The sequence below is a fragment of the Cyprinodon tularosa genome, unplaced genomic scaffold (genome assembly GCF_016077235.1).
Source record: "Cyprinodon tularosa strain WSP-4 unplaced genomic scaffold, ASM1607723v1 ctg325, whole genome shotgun sequence".
Classification (NCBI taxonomy): Eukaryota; Metazoa; Chordata; class Actinopteri; order Cyprinodontiformes; family Cyprinodontidae; genus Cyprinodon; species Cyprinodon tularosa.
The window spans coordinates 796,828-813,897 of NW_024039036.1; the positions used below are offsets into that span (position 1 = coordinate 796,828).

Here is a 17,070-nt window from a genome sequence, read left to right on the forward strand (position 1 = left end):
CTGCTGGACGTATCTGTCTGTAGTCTTCCACATGTAGTAGTACTCAATTATACTTGTCAGTGACTTCCAGGGCAGCTGAGACAGGGAGGGAATAGAAGTAATGTGTATTAATAGGGTGATCATAAATGTTAGGGGCAAGGAGTAAGGAGCGGATGTGCTTCCAAAATGCAGCCTTCGGAAAGGGAAAACTGCATTTATATTATCTCGTACAGCTGAGGCTGTTTAAATTATCTCTGGAGGAAGTTTAAAACAAAGATATAACAACGTTGTAGCAAGTAGCAGCCCCACCCGTGCTGCTGCAAAACAAAAAGAGTGGGAAATAAGAGTGAGTAGCGCTGGGAGAAACTGGCCACCAGGTGGCGGAGTAACGCTCACGGTGAAAGCTCATAACGGAGGGGATTATGAAGACTATTTCAGACCCCTCCATGATTTCTAAGTGGGAGAACTTTCAAAATAGCAAGGTGTTCAAATAATAATAAATGTAAGCCTTTATGTATGATTTTAGCTTGGATTGATTGAATAGTTTAATTATACGAAATTTCTACCAAATTTTCGAAGATACACTTTATATTGATATCAAATATGCAGCCTGTCCCACTTTTGCGCTTAATAATCGACTTAAGTCTTATCAAGAAGAGAAAATGTGAGCAGTTCTGTAGAGGGTCACTTACAAAGTCCTGTTGGATATCTGTGAAGTCTTTGCCGTATTTCTCGAGTGCTTCCTCGAACAGGTTGGCCTCTGAGGCGCTCCACTCCTCCATCTCATCCCTGCAGAGGACGGGCCCGCCTTGGGGAACCAGTGCCGCAATAGCTCGAGTCATGTCATAGCCGTTAGCGTGGAGCGTGTCCATGGCGTGAAACTGGAGGAAATCCATGGTTCGGATTTACTAATATCTGCCTCCATCAGCAGCATGATCTAACCCGAACACACTTTCATGCATCTCACCAAAGTGATGTCCCTGGAGGCAGCGGCGGCGCTCATGTGGAGGCTCGGCTGCCGGACAGAACTGCTGCAGTCCAAAGCTCTGGCAAACGTACCAACTGACCTGTGGGACAAATACTGGTTTAAAAATGTGCAAAAACAAGTGATATTTATAGACTATTAAAGGTCTCCTGTATTTTTTCTACTCTAAATTCCAACTTGAACTTTTGGGATTTTTCCGATTGTCTGTATAGAACATTTGAAGAACTCAAAGTTGGATTTAATGGTTTCAGACAGGAATTGTTCCAGCAAACACAAATTACATGACGGGTCCTCTCTGGCAGCGACTGTCGGATTACACAACCAAAGACAGCTAGAGACAGAGTATCAATGCTGTATCACAAGCACAGCAAATATCAGAGTGGATTCACAATTTAGTTCAGATCTATAATATAAATCAATGCATCATATGTCAGTTATTATTCTGATCATTTGTACAAACTACTTGATATATTGATAGAAAGTCTTAAAGGAATAGTACACCCAAAACATGATTAGCCTTCATTTTCTACTCACCCCCATGCTGAACAACACTCTGGAGTACTTTTTTGATACCTCAAATGCATCTGGAGATCTGGGAGGCTTCTTGCTGTCTGCTGACATTCAAATAATGGAGGTCTATGGCGCCCGAGGCAGAAAGGTCCATAAAAGTCCACAAAAAACATGTCAATATTCCTCCATACTGCTCGTCCAATGTATTCCAAGTGTCCTGAGTGGGTAGCGTCCATAATTTACTCGAAACGAAGTCATTTAGAATGTTTTAGAGCATAAACAGTAGTGTATAGGATTTCCTAGAAGCACGTTCACAACGCTACGGAAACCGCGGCAGACCAAACCAGACGAAAGTGCGCATTCAGCGTCTGCTCTGCCGATAATGCAAGCGTAGAAGAAGAAATGTGCTGTTTACCTGTGCAGAGAAAGAAACCACGAAAGAAAAATGTCTGAGGACTTCAGTGTTAAGGAAGAGCATGAGTTCTTTGCCGAGCTGAATGCGCACTTTCGTCTGGTTTGGTCTGCCGCGGTTTCCGTAGACTCGTGAACGCGCTTTTAGGAAATCCTATACACTACTGTTTATGCTCTAAAAACATTCTAAATGACTTCGTTTCGAGTAAATTATGGACACTACCCACTCAGGACACTTGGAATACATTGGACGAGCAGTATGGAGGAATATTGACACGTTTTTTGTGGACTTTTATGGACCTTTCTTCTTTGGGCGCCATAGACCTCCATTATTTGAATGTCAGCAGACAGCAAGAAGCCTCCCAGATCTCCAGATGCATTTGAGATATCAAAAAAGTACTCCAGAGTGTTGTTCAGCATGGGGGTGAGTAGAAAATGAAGGCTAATCATGTTTTGGGTGTACTATTCCTTTAAACACACTTAAATCATTGTGTTTTTCTATTCAAGTGTAATATTTCATTATTTATATATTTCTTTTATCCAACTTTCTGTATCAACAATCCCAGTTTCTCACACATACAAATAAGGCCTAGAGAAGTTCTAGATTTGCACCAACAGAAGCCCCAAGGATATAATGTGTAGATTATTTACAAATAAACATTTTTTTTTAACCACTTAAAAAAGAGGGGGGAAAACAATTGTATCATCATCTTTTTAAAATTATTACCCTTGCAATGAATTTTTAATTGTGCGAAAACATTTTTTATATCATATTCATTTTTCAGGTTTTAGATTTTGTGATTTTTTTTTTTTTGTATAATTGTTAGTTTACTTTCAGTGTTCCTTTTTTAAGTGCTGGACTCTTTCAAGTCATTTTAACTGAATTTCTACTTATGGTTTTCATGCTTTGATTTTAACCTCTGTGAATTAATGCATTTTTCTTGTTTGTATCAGTATTAAAATCCAGGTTTACTGAATAATTTTTCTAGTACATGATAAACTAAAGCAAACATTGGGGTTGGATTATATGAATGTTTTTTTGTTTGTTTTTTTAATTACCTCCTCTGACAAACCAGGCTGATTAAAAAAAAAAAAAAAAACGTCCTATTTCTGTTACATTTTAATTTGTTTCAAATGATAAATTTCACAGCATCTCTGGTGACTTACCGGGCCACGACTAAGAACTGGTCGATCTGTTTCTCTGTCAGGGAGCTGCTGGGGGTCCCAGATCTTCTCCTCTAGTTTCGCCAGGTCTCTGCCATCCTCTTCATCTGAACCAACATAAACACACAGAAAACCACACTGTATGATCAGATAAGATACAATCTGATCACTCTTGCATACATACAACACAGATCTTTAAAAATAAACTTTTTATATGAGAACTAGCTGAGCTTTCTGGGTATTATTTCTGCTAGCCAAGATAAAAGGTTCTAGAAAACACAAAGACCAAAACCAGTTACAAATCTATAATATGGTCAGATATTATTAAAATGTTCTTAGGTCGATTTCTTTTTTGTAGTATTTTATCACATCTCACTAAATATACATTACATTTCTTTAATTATTAAATAGGGAGGTAGTTATGGGGTGTTTTGCATGAAGGTCCCTGGTGGAGCCTTTCTTGATTTATACAGATTTCTTGTGTTCTTTGCAGATTCTCATTTTAGACACTTTCTCTAGCATCTATAAGAGTAAATTAACTACAGGTTCTTATATAGAGGTAATTCTCCTCAGTATGTTAGAGAAATATAATAATTCTAAAATAATCCCAATGTAATTTCAAAGGATAAGTCTCTAACTTCACTATGATCTTTTATTAAACTGAAAAAGGGGAATCTAAGAAGATGTTGTTTGGTGAGTTAATAGGCAGACTTTTCAGTTACACAAAAAAAAAGTGTGGTGCACATTTGTATTTGGTCTCCTTAATGATAAAACTAAATACATTAATCTAATATTTTAATGGATTACTTTATGAAATCCAGTGGAAACAGATTGGGGTTCATAGCTGTATTGTGACAAAATGTTCAAAAGGTTAAAAGGGAATAAAAACGTTTGCTAGTCACTGCAACACTTTGAGTGGAAAGAGTTGTTTAGGGACAGGTTCTCTTGTTAAGCTATTGCTATTGTGCTCTGTAGAAATATAGCAGAAATATTTAGGGGTAAAAAAAGAAGAAAGAAAAAACTTCTCTTAGAGGTCAATGTAAGCTACCTTCATTCAGGAGGTCGGTGATGTCGGCCTGATATTTGTTCCCGATGCGGATCTCCCCTTTATCCGCCAGCAGGGTCTTCTGCTGAGGATCATACACCAGCGAGTAGAAGAAGGCATCCTGGGAAAAACAGATGGGAGGAAGGTTCAGGGAAGAAGATGGTGCAACCAGACCTAAGAGCGAGCGAAATCTGACTGTGTGCACGGCTTCCTCTCTACTAGTCTCTCCTCATTACTGTGTGTGAACAGAAAGTTCTGGGTCAACATGCTGAATAATTCATCTAGAAACAGGAATCTTTAAACTCCTTAGACTTAGACCAACACAGCCTTATACAAGGCCACAAATATAACAGCTAATCATACTTTTTAAAATCCCAAAAGGCCACTGGGCATCTACGTCTCACACTGGATGGATAACTTGGTTTTATTGCCTTAAACATGGATCTTTCAGGTAATTTCAGTCCCACTTTAATTGTTCTTCTGCAAAAGCTTGATATCCACTCAGATTAGGTTCAGTGTGATTTGAATATGGAAAAGAATTCTACAAATCTAAGCTAATGAATTCATTCTCTATGTGTCAGCCACCGATTGATGTTCAGAAATGAGGACAATGTTTTCAGTGGTTCTGGTAAAGTCCAAAAACTGCTGGTGTGCAACGCCGTTTCCCACCACCTACAGCTGTGGTTCCATTAAAATGAAAAGAGAATTTTACTAAATGCAAATCTGCGGTGTTTCTATTTGGTTTGAAGGGAATTAACCAAGCACCGCAACGCGTAATGTGATATGTTGTCATCTATATAACGGTTGACAGTTTTAATGAGCGCGTTGCAATCGGGCAAGTGTTTATTACATTAACATGTCGGGTAGTAATGGCGATGTTGCTTCCAGCCATGTTTATAAGAACATCCGAGAAGACGCCGACAGCAGAAACAGCTCATCAGTCATGTTAGGAAAAGTTTTGCTACTTCAAGAGTTTCGATCTCCCTACTGATTAAAACTTAGTTGGGAATTTGAGGTTTTTTTTTCTAATTTTGCAGTTTCCATCAAGGTTCTCTGATGCAATTAGGGGTGGGCGATATGGCAAAAAATATTGCCATATCACATAAGTTCTTGTTTGAGGTATATCACCAGATCATCCTCCTTGCCTGGAGAGAGGAAGAGGCGTGCTGACAAGACTGAGGCTCAACAGCGAGATGTCAAGTTTTTATACTGGGTGGAAGTCCCTCCTCCAGAAGCAGACATGACTTCGGCTTGCCAGCCAGGACTGCTGTAATGTATTAGAGCAGTGTTTTTTCAACCCTGGTCCCCAAGGCACACTGCCCTGCATGTTTTAGAAGTTTCCCAGCTTTCACACACCTGTTATAAATTGATAGCAGATTATCAGGCTTTGTTGAACTGCAATAATTTGAATCAGGTGTGCTGAACCTCAGAAACATCCAAAACATGCAGAGCAGGGTGCCTCTAATACAGTGTTGAAAAACACTGTATTAGAGCTCCTGGAGACAGCGCTGGGGGCGTGTCCCATAGTGAGATACCTCACTCATGTTTCAGATAACCGGGGTTGATTCTAGGGCGGCAACTAACAATTATTTTGCAAATCGATTAATTTGTGGATAATTTTTCCATTTATCAAAAGACAATCGGATAGCCAAAGGTTCCTATTGACAGATGAATGTTTATTTTATCTTAAATGCAAAATGTTAATCGATTTTCTTTACAATTTTGGTAAAATTACTGCTGTAATTGGGTCGCTCTGTCAGCTAGAGGCATGTTTTAGATTCGCTATGCTCCATTCAACGATTAATCAATTACTAAATTAGTTGACGATTATGTCAATAATCACAATTAATTGTTTCAGCCCTAGATGATTCTTCAACCTAAAGTTTTCGGCAGGAAAACATATAGTACTTGAATAACTAATTCCAACTTAGAGAGGCATGGGAGGGATACGAAGAGGTTAAACTGACCAGAAATCTTGATGTGATTTTCTTAAATCACCTAAAGAAAACCAAATGCTTTTTTTTTTGTTTTTTTTTTTCCAACTTACGATTATAGGGATATTTCAGTAATTCTATAAAGTAAAGCCCCACTTAATGAGTCTGTGCAGCATCTCAAACCAGAACAGATATAGCATGTTCACATATTAAAAATAATGAGATCTATGTCTAAAGAAAACAAAATCACAGCAATGTACACTGTGGGATGGTTTATATCCTAACAGACGCAGTGAGAGCTGATTCTCAGACAGATCTGTAAAGTTTATCCAAGTTTTTCTTTTTTCATAAACAGGTGAAAGAGATTCGGCGTGCTTACCTGTTCTGTTTGCCCCTAGTTATTTTGTTTTTCGTGAGGCTCAAAGAGGATCACTACTTTATCCGTTTTACTTTGTAACCACGTCTCTCTACCTGTCAGACCTATGAAATCGCCGCTGAATTAATGCTCACTTTTAATTTGCACGATTTGTTTAATGCACCCCCTGACAAAAGAAATGGCATTTTTTTCAACTCTAAATAATATTATCCAACTATTTCATATTTCCTGGACCAAAGCATGTCAGGTGCGACAGTACAGTCATTGTTCTTTTTGTGCAGGCAGGTTAGTTTGGAGCTGAAAACCATTCATATTGGAAACATTGTTTAAATTTATGGGAAATGGCAATAACTAATGTTTGTCCAGGATGTCACAGTCATAAAACATTAAAGCAGCAGTTCATTCTGAGTTTATCAACAACCACAAAGTGTTGATCTTCTTTGATCTTGTGTTCTTTAAGTAAACAACACATTTGTTTTGTTGTTTTTTTATCTGGATGTTTAAATTAAAGAAACAGCTTAAGAAATTCAGAAGACTCTACATAATTATCTTCACCTTATACTCGTATACACTGTTTAATTTAAATGTAAAACCGCTGTCCTTAAAATTAACATGTAAGGCAGCAAAATCAGCCACAATCGTAAAAGAAAAATTCTAGTTTGCATCAGGTTTAAATATCTTAAAAATCCTTTCACACAGTGGAGGTATTCTCACACATTCTTCTTTTGACATTAAAGTTTGATTACAGGAAGTGGTTTGTGTAAGGTCTCTGTGCGCGGGTCTATCAATACCTCTCTCTCCAGGTAGGACTTCAAGGCTTCCGTTTCATTCAGCAGCGTCACACAGCACTTCCCCCTGGAGTTTTGAGAGCATGGAAATAAGAGAAAATTAGAAGAAGAAAAAAAAAACACAGGATGAAAGAATTACAAAAATATTCAGGAACTGAGAAGAAAGGCATGAAGGAACATTTTTAATGGGTTAAAAATTGTGTTCAAATGGAACCATTGGTCTCATTAAACCATAAATAATTTCATTGGGGTTTGATGGAACAGAGTTAAACAAAGTTACATATCACTGTGATGGAAGGAAGAAAATACACAGTTTTCATTTGAAACTGGATATGTGAAATAAAAAACTCACAGTAATTAAAACAGAAGCTGCTTATGCAGCAGAAATTGGCCAATTAGTACACATTTTTTCTTGAAATAAGAGAACTTGAGCAGGTAAGTCAGACAATCTGCCAATGTAATAGGATGGTTTACAATCCGTGTATCATTCGTTCTTTCTATTTTCAATTGTCAATCAAAAAACAAAAAATCAAAAATTGACTGGTTATTTTGTTTTTTGTTTTTTATCGTTAAACCAAAAACGAAAAAAGGATTGGTTTTTCATATTTCAATTCTAAGCTCAGATCAAGAATACGAAATGGAAAAACGGACAGCAACGCAGAATTTGATTTTAATATTTAATCGGTACAGTTTACATGACCCGGAAGTTTGGTGGAGCGTTAGCTAAAAAAACAATTGGCTTACTCCCACCACGTTCGATCAAACTGCACCAGATAAGGCAGTCGGACCTATCAGCCATGGACAGTTACGTTTTATTTCGAGGATCCAAGCGTGTGACTCTTGAGGAGGACATGACAACGGAGAAAATTTGCAGGATTTTCCAGGTATAACTTTTTTCTTGAAACTTTTCTGTGCACTGTACTTTTAACTAGCAACAACAAACAGCTTCTCGATCAACATAGTGTGTGGTTCTAGCGTCGCCATGGTAGCCACTTCATTACCCCAACTGCTGCGCAAAGAGCTATTTCCGGGTCACGTAAACTGTACCGATTAAATATTAAAAACAAATTCTGCGTTGCTGTCCGTTTTTCCATTTCGTATTCTTGATCTGAGCTTAGAATTGATATATGAAAAACAAATCCTTTTTTCGTTTTTGGTTTAACCATAAAAAACAAATAACAAAATAACCAGTCAATTTTTTATTTTTTGTTTTTTGATTGGCAATTGAAAATAGAAAGAACGAATGATACACGGATTGTTTACATTTAAAATGTTTCCATTATCTAATTTTAAGTGCATAATATTCCATTTTTTTCCAAGAGAAAAATAATAAATCGAGGGGAGTAGAAACACATTTTAGGAAATTTCTACTTATTTTTGGGTCATTTTTTGCAGTATATGGTTGATGAGACCTGACTTAAAGGCACACTATGCAACATTTTTCAGTTAATTAATGTGTTCCATAACGTTTTGGATGATTAAATGAGTCATTTCAGGTTGAACAAAGGTATTCTCGGCCGCCCTGGTGGTCTGTGGGGGAAATACTGCACTTGCAATTGCAGGAGCACCGACCCGCACCCACAGGCTCAGAAGTCTCGTGAGAGTCAGTCTTGCTTTACGGCGGAGAACTGCTACACGCCCCCAGTTAAAAGCATGCTCGTTGCTAGCACAGTGGCGATCTTTGTGCAGTTATGCTACGTTCACACAGCAAAAGCAGCAAAATCGTGTCTGCTGCTTCATTTTTGCTGCTTGAACCAGTTAGTTCTGACGCTCTGGCTGTGCGGTGCAAAAGTGTGTCTGACGCGCGTTGGGCGGAGCTTCACTATCCTTTCTCTGCCTTGCAGCTATATTTGCTGTGATCATTTGGAATAAAGTAGTTTTAATATGTGTTTAAATGAGAAAATACACCTGAAAACTTAATCAGTGCCGTCAGTTCATTCAGATTATTATCCTGCCTTCAATATTTTTTCTGTCGGAGCCGCTCAGACCCCCACATACCAGCGGTGCGCCGACAGAAGGAACCCCTTCATCAGCAGCCTCTGGCCAGGACACGTCCTCGCGGTTCACCGCGGCAGCTGGTAGGTGTTTTTGATCTAAATAATCCAAACTGCATATTCTGCCGGCAGATTTCTGCATTTTAAGTTATTTAGGCGTCAATAAACTGTTTAAGAGGAGAGATCATAGCCTCTGATCATCAGCGCTGTGTCTCTCTCCCTGCTTCAGCTGCTCAGATGTGCTGCGCCTGCTGCCTCAAAACGCGCCGCAGGACCTTTTGCTGCGCCTTGACGCGCGTCAACCATTGACTTTGCATGTAAACTCGCTGCTTCTGTCGCGCCAGCTGCGGTGTGAACGCAGCATTAGTCATTCGTTGCGTTCGCCTGTCTGCTAAGCTCAAAACAACCGCGCCTGGCTTGACGGAGAAACCAGGAGAACAGCTGTGCATATTTACGACAGTGCACTTTTACTTTCGCCCTCTGGGGGGAGTCTCGCTGGAAAATCAACACCGGTTGCATAGTGTACCTTTAAAGGTATAATGGAGGATTTTCTTTTTCCAGGTGGATCATCAAAATAAGTGGTCCTCCTAACTGTCAATCATTCTGGAGATATGTTTACATAAGGCCGTCCTACGCGCTCGTCCCGATTTTCCCTTACTGGTTGTGAGTCTGATATAGTGGAAAAATTGCACATCTTCTTCTGGATAGTAAGCTTGTATGAGCAATGCAGACCGCAACTTTTAAACAGAGCGTGCACGAGGAGAAATGGGCTCGTGCACGCTCTCAGACGCATTTAATAGGCATTCCTTCTCTGGAACAGGGTTGTGCATGGGCATTTTTTCAAAAACGTGGAGAAGGCAGGTCTTTTCCAAAATTTGCAAAAATCCTCCACTATACCTTTAAAGGGGAACGCCGTTTTTTTTTGCATTTGGCACTTGATTTTACGTTATTACATCATGTTCTACTCACCCATATTAGTCTTGTGTCATTTGGAGCCATTCTGAAGATATTCCGTTAGGTTATATCCAAGTAACATCTTCCTGTGGGCAACGACTTGAAGGCGTAAACTAAACTGTTCATAATTTATTCTTTATGGTACGCCAGCCTGCCAACATGTAGGCGAATCACTGTCCCCCAGACATCCACAGTTATATTTTTCGTATTTTTTGTTTTTTTAAAACAAAGTGGCGTGTGTATGACGTCATGATGTACATGATGTAATAACGTAAAGTCAAGGGTCCAAGTAAAAAAAAAACGGCATTGCCCTTTAAGGGTAGACCCTGCCATTCCCACCTGACAACGGCACAGAGACATACCCTCTTTAGCTGGACAACAATACAATACAATACTTCTGCTTCCGTAAAATATAACTTCAGCGGAAGCAAGGAAAACATGTATGTTAAGTCAGATTTGCACTAAAAAGCTATGCATTATTTCCACCCACTTGATCAATCAAATTAAGAAAAATCCCAAACAAACCAATGTTATGGATTTTTTGTACCATTGAAAAAAACCCCAACTAAGAGCCCTTTAAAACCTCAGGATCAGATGGGTCCCAGCCCAGAGGTCAGTCACTAATAGCACTCGTTTGCCTTCTCTAATTGCAACTTTCTAAGTTTGGATGATTTGACAGGAAGTTATTAACACCCCTGCATGTAATTTCGAGGGTGACAAACTCAGACACATTGTAAAAAAAGCTGCGCAGCAGAGTTGAATCACTCTTAATTAGGTTTGAATTTTCACTGAAACTAGAGGATCTTATTAAACCTTTAACATTCTAGGTTCTCCTCAGAAACGTGGAGCTATAAGGTCAGAGCGATACAGAGAGGATTGCTTCTAGATTCACATTGGTTGGTGTTTACTGCTCATATTTTTCCTGCCAAGTTCAGATGTTTACTCAACCAATAAACGTTGATGTTGCCAGAGTGGAACATGCAATTCAGAAAAACATTACCCACAGTATTTAGAACAGGGTTTATACAGGAATGAGTAACTCTTATTTAATGTTTATATATAAATAATGTGCAGCGAAGATTTATAGTCATGGTGATATGAGTAACTTAAAGAAAACTGCTTTAGCAGAGATTGACTGCCTCTTATGTTTTGTTTTTTTAACCCGCTTTAAGGCGACCCCCCCGCCATCAGATAATCAGGGTTTAAAATATGCTTTTAAATGTCAATTTTAAACAAAATGATTGTATCCTTTATAAGAAAGAAACAAAACAAGCTTTTCTCTAAATGTTGAGGCTATTTTTAACCAGTAATAGATTTCTTTTTATAAAAAGTTGATCACCCCATAAGAAAACTGAGAATAAATAAATTCTACTGACTTCCAATTAAAACACAATTTACACATTAAAATATTCTGGGTTCATGTTTTTTTTCCACAATAGAGGAAAACTTTTCAATGTAAAAACTTTCAAAAAGGAGACGGAGTGAAGCTGATGAGACCAGCCAGCAGACTACCTGATGTGTGTCGCTGGTAGGGACTCCAGCTGGCGGGACAGGAACAGCTCTCTGTGTCTGAGCTGGTGCTTCTGTTTCTCAGGGAGATCAGCCATCTCTGAATTCTCCATCTCCTCCTCCAGCTCCCCTATAGTAGAGTGAAAAGAAAAAAAAAAAAAAAAAAAAAATGAGGCTTAGGGGTCAAACACGTGCACATCAGATGAGGCGGAACAATAGCGTACCGTGGGGAAAACTGTGGGAATAAAAAAAAATTAAAAAAAATCAGTCTGCTGCTGCAGATAGACCGTCTCAGGTGCAGAGTGAAAGGACCTAAAACGTAGAGATACGCAGCTGATGAGCCAGAACAGCGAACCCTCAAGAGAGACCAGCTGTGGTTAAACATCTAGCGCATATTTGATGAGAATCTCACCGACAAGAAAAAAAAAAGGCACAAGTTAAGGTGTCATTCTGTCATCTCTCACTATTTATATTCTATTCTAAAACCTTAGAACCCAATAAATTGGTTTAGATATCCAACTGCTGTTTAACATGTTCATCCCAGATGTAAATAATAAGCTCAAAGTGACTGCAGGAGAAAAACCTTTGATTATCTTAAGCAAAACCTTACGCATACAATTAGTAAACGTTCCCTGCGTGGCTCTGGATCCAGTTTGCACTGCACTGAGAACTAAAGACGATTGTCATGAAGGAGTTAAAACTACAGCAGTCATTTACAACAGCCATTTGTATTCAATTTGGTGAAACCACGTTTCATTCTGGCAATTAAGTCTTTCATCTTATTGCAGACAGGAGCCAATTTGTATAATTTTTAAACAAAATCTAATTTGTTGTAGGATTTGTGTTATTTTAGGTACAGTGAGGCTGTTCATGTATTTATATTAACGAGGTCCTGGGTTTGAATCAAGTCCAGGATTCTACTACCTGGAGTTTGCATGTTATTCCCGTCTATCCATGGGTTACTTCAGGGTACTCCAACTTCCTGTTAGATGACGTCGTCGCTTACACTCTTACATGTTAGTAAAGAAAGCATCTGAGTGCTTCTGAATATCAAGGAGAGTAATGAAGAGCGCAGAAGAAATGAAGATAGATAAGGATATAACAGCTAATAAACAGAATAATCAATCCATTTTAATATCAAGAGAAGGCATGACCAGAATGAGTATCAAAGACAAAAGAGGAAAAACAACTAAGAAATAAAGAGAGGAAGATCATCTGAGCGAGAGATCGTGGTAATGAGGAAGAGGAAGGAGGCTTGAGAGAGAGGAGAAGTGAAAACGAGAGCAGTCAGTAGGTGCTTCAATTCATTTAGAGTTTCATTAGAGGAAGCGAGGCTGGGAGAGAGAGAGGGAGCAGAACAAAAGCAATCAAGGGATTTTTCAGGAGAAGAGATGTGTGGCCAAAATCAATAAGTGCTTCTTCACTCCCTCACTCAGCCCAGCACTCAGCAACCAGCAGACACCCCATCGATGGCAGGAAGAGCACAGAGACCCTCCATGGGCCTCGCTGCTTCATCTTCCTCGGAGGCAAATCATGGACGACATGGCGAGAAGTCGTCCAGCAAATTTGCCATTTCAAATTACCAGCATTTTATACATTCTTTAACAATCTGTGAACCAAACTTCAACTAGGTGGTGGTTTGTGTATATCAGCCACAATCTAAGAGAACCCTAAAAAAAGACTTTAAAGCAGTTTGTCATTTATTTCATTGTTGACAAATGAAGGGATCTCATATGATTTATTTAGAGTCTAAACTAGGGTCTGAACTGTAGCACCTTAGTTTAGATTAATTAATTAGAAACATTTCAAAGCCTTAAATAATTCTTTTATTTTATAAAAACTGAAATCCCAAGCGGGAACATTTGCACTCATCGTTTCCTGCATACCTGTAAATGTGACGCACAAGCAGCATCACAGGTTTGTGTCCACTGGGGGCATAAAAGCTTAAAAACCATCATGCCTGGATAAGAGTTCTTCAAATATCAAATCTGTTTGGACATCTAAGCCAGTGTTTTCCAACCGCAGGCACCCGTACCTCTAGTCGTCTGCGAGTGCATTGCAAGGGGTACATGAAAATATTTTATTTCTCATGCAATAAAATAAAATAGGACTGGGATTTGTTCTGCTTTGTGAGGACCCAACTAAGAAATAAAACAAGGTTTCTTTAACAAAAAGGTCAGTTATTCTAATATGTTTGACACACATCAAAGCCAAGCTGAGGAACAGACTGGATGTAGAAAACAGCCTGGTATCAACAGTTTTCACACGCCTGATAAAATCAGGTGTCATTAATGATGAAAACAAACTAACACAATTTTTGTTCAGTATTTTTTTCTCAATTCATCCAGTTTAAATGTGATTACAGGGCTCGATGTTAACCATCGCCCGATATCCCGGGGCAGGTAGTTTTTATTGTTGGGAGAGTACAAATTTGCAACAAAAAATAATTTATCGCTCAAAATTACTTTAAAATCACCGACATTCGATGAAAACGATCCAGAAGCGTTAGCGGCGCCATTTTTGTTGTTTTGTACACATTCTCGCGTGATTTGAAAAAGTCGGGTGATTTTCTGCCAGATGGCGTGATTTTTGTCCACCTAGCGGTAATTTTGATGTAGTTACCAAAACGACAAACGGCTGCATTTATTTTGTCAGGGAAAACTAATCCTGAGTCAGTTAAAAGTCAGGGAATTCTGAAATGATGTCAGACTGTGCAAACCCTGAATAAAATAACTATGTATAATGATTCTCTAGAAAAGTCACATTATATTAAAAGTATTATCTTGTAAAAACATACAGTGACTCTAAAATAAAAGTTATTCATTTGTGACATTGACTTCTGTCTTGTGATTTAGTAGTAGTGGTGTAAGTTTTTAACCTGTCAAGTTTTTTTTTTATTTTTAACATTACAATTTATATTTTCCCAAGCACACAACAGTTTAAAAGAAAGTTTAGTTTGAAAAGAATGTGCAGGAAGGATTGAAAAGCATGTTAACACGGTAATGTAGGCTTGAGTTCATTATCTGACGCATGCATATACACACCAGGAACCTGGAAACTTAAAAAATACTGAATTACAAAAAACATTTAAAAAACAAACATGTTTCATTGATATAAATATATATATAAATGAATATTAGGAACTATATTTATCAAACATTATACTGGGCAGGTAAAAATTGTTTCTGGGCAAATGAAATGTGAAAGTCACTTGCCCAAAGGGCAAGTGGTAAAAATCCTCCGAGAAGCTCCAGTTTTATAAAGGCTAATTTATGGTATGATTTTATTTGTATTTATTTTGATTCCTTACTAGTTAGTGTACGTTCCACTTTTGGAGAATCATCAATACTTTTGACTGAGGAAGGATACTCGTGTTAAGATAAAATGCCTAAAGGCGTATACAAGTAGAAAAAACGATGGGAACCAGTTATTTAAGCTACGGCAGGCATGCATTCACATTGCAAGCAAACCATCAAGGTCCAGATAAACCGTGCCAAAACTGACAGCTGTAGCCGTGCCAGGGTACGGTTCTCTGGTCCAGTACCGGGTCGTGGATTGGGTTCACACCACCCTGATCAACTTCAAAAGCTGGATTCTGGTGCAGTAATAAGCCTTCTAAGGTTTGATTTTCCTTATTCTTTATCTTCTTTTTTTAATAGTTCAACTAATAAGGGCTAAAAGTCTTTTTCTGTCCTTCAGCTTTAAAACTGCTCAAAGATATTTATACCACAGCTTATACTATCAATCACTGAACAATTAACGCTTACAACTCAAATCTAAGTCATTTTCTTGAGCAGATGGGAAACAAAACAAAAGCTCACCTTAAGGCAGTAGTTCACACCGATGAAGCTAGCACAACCTGTGGTGAAAGCAACGCTCCCACGGTTCGTAGAAACATATTACAGTTTCAAAATGTGTGTGCGGTGGTGGGTGAGGCTCTCAAAGTTTACTGATGTTGCCTAAATGCTACAAAGCCTTTAGGGAAGTTGTGAAAGTCCAAATAAGCAAAAAAAATGCATCTATTTCCATTCCATCCTGCACTCCTGCAGAAACACACACCAACTGTTAGGAATGATAAATACAGCTACACTGATATAATAAGCCGATTGTATCAATACAAAGAGATGCAGTTGCTATAGTGGAGTAAAGGCTGTTTTTACACCTTAAATTTGGAATTGTTTACAACAAAACCTTCCCATCTGTAGTTATATTTCTAATGCATTTTGCACCATATCTATTTATTTGTTTTTGCACTGCTCTGAACCTCCCATATCAATGCCTTTTGCATACTGTTTCTCCTCCACTGTTTACATTTTCATCACTGCTGAACTTTATAAAATGGAAATGTTCATTTTCTCTGCTAAGCTGCTGCTCATTTTCTGTCGGAAAGCTGTATGTAACCAAATTTAGTTTTGTATACACTCTGTGTAAACAAAACAATAAAGTTTGTCTAAGTAATTTCTTGAAGCAGCAGAAAGTTATAAAATGATACTAGAAATATCAAATATCATATAACGTTACTTATATACAGAGCTGTTCTAAAGCGCAAACAGAAACGACACATTCTACTCTGGTATTCTGCTAACAAAGAATGATGTAGAATATTGTGATCAGATAGCCCATATGGATAGAATAAATTAACAACTGTCATTAAAGGGGAACGCCAGTTTTTTTTACTTTGGGCCCTTGATTTTACGTTATTACATCATGTTCAACTCACCAATGAGTTTTTTGTCATTTGGAGCCGTTCCGGAGATTAAGGCACAAACTAAACTGTTCATCATTTATTCTTTATGGTGCGCCAGCATACATAACATGTAGGCCAATCACTGTCCCCCAGACATCCGCTGTTATATTTTTTACATATATATTTTTTTAAAACAAAGCGGGCCGTGTATGATGTCATCCGCGCGCGCCGGCTACCGTTCATTGATCCAGTCCGCTGAACTGCTGCTAGTTTTCCTCACATGCCTGGAAGATGTCTAGTGCTGCTACCACAGATGATCTCACTCTCCAAATGGAATTGAACGATTCAGATTAGCTAGAATGAATAGAAGGGGTAGAGCGTAGCCGCCTGTGGCCCGGGCTGCCTGTCACAAATCCAGTCCGGCGCGCGGATGACGTCATACACACTCCGCTTTGTTTAAAAAATATATATAAATATAAAAATTATAACCGTGGATGTCTGGGGGACAGTGATTGGCCTACATGTTATGAATGCTGGCGTACCATAAAGAATAAATTATGACCAGTTTAGTTTGTGTCTTCAAGTCGTTGGCCATAGGAAGACGTTACTTGGATATAACCTAATGGAATATCTTCAGAACGGCTCCAAATGGCACAAAACTCATATGGTTGATGTACATAAAACAGGAACATGATGTAAAATCAAGAGGCCAAAGTAAAAAAACCATTCCCCTT

The 17,070-nt window shown here is 38.5% G+C and overlaps 1 protein-coding gene across 1 annotated transcript in view; it reads right to left on the reverse strand.

The window, feature by feature from the left end:
- mta1 (metastasis associated 1) overlaps nt 1-17,070 on the reverse strand; it is a 66,448-nt gene that overhangs the window by 15,335 nt on the left and 34,043 nt on the right. The window contains 8 exon segments of the mRNA XM_038293387.1: nt 1-75; nt 672-860; nt 947-1,046; nt 3,053-3,105; nt 3,107-3,156; nt 4,098-4,215; nt 7,196-7,259; nt 11,653-11,779. Of these exon segments, the coding sequence (XP_038149315.1) occupies nt 1-75; nt 672-860; nt 947-1,046; nt 3,053-3,105; nt 3,107-3,156; nt 4,098-4,215; nt 7,196-7,259; nt 11,653-11,779 (776 nt within the window).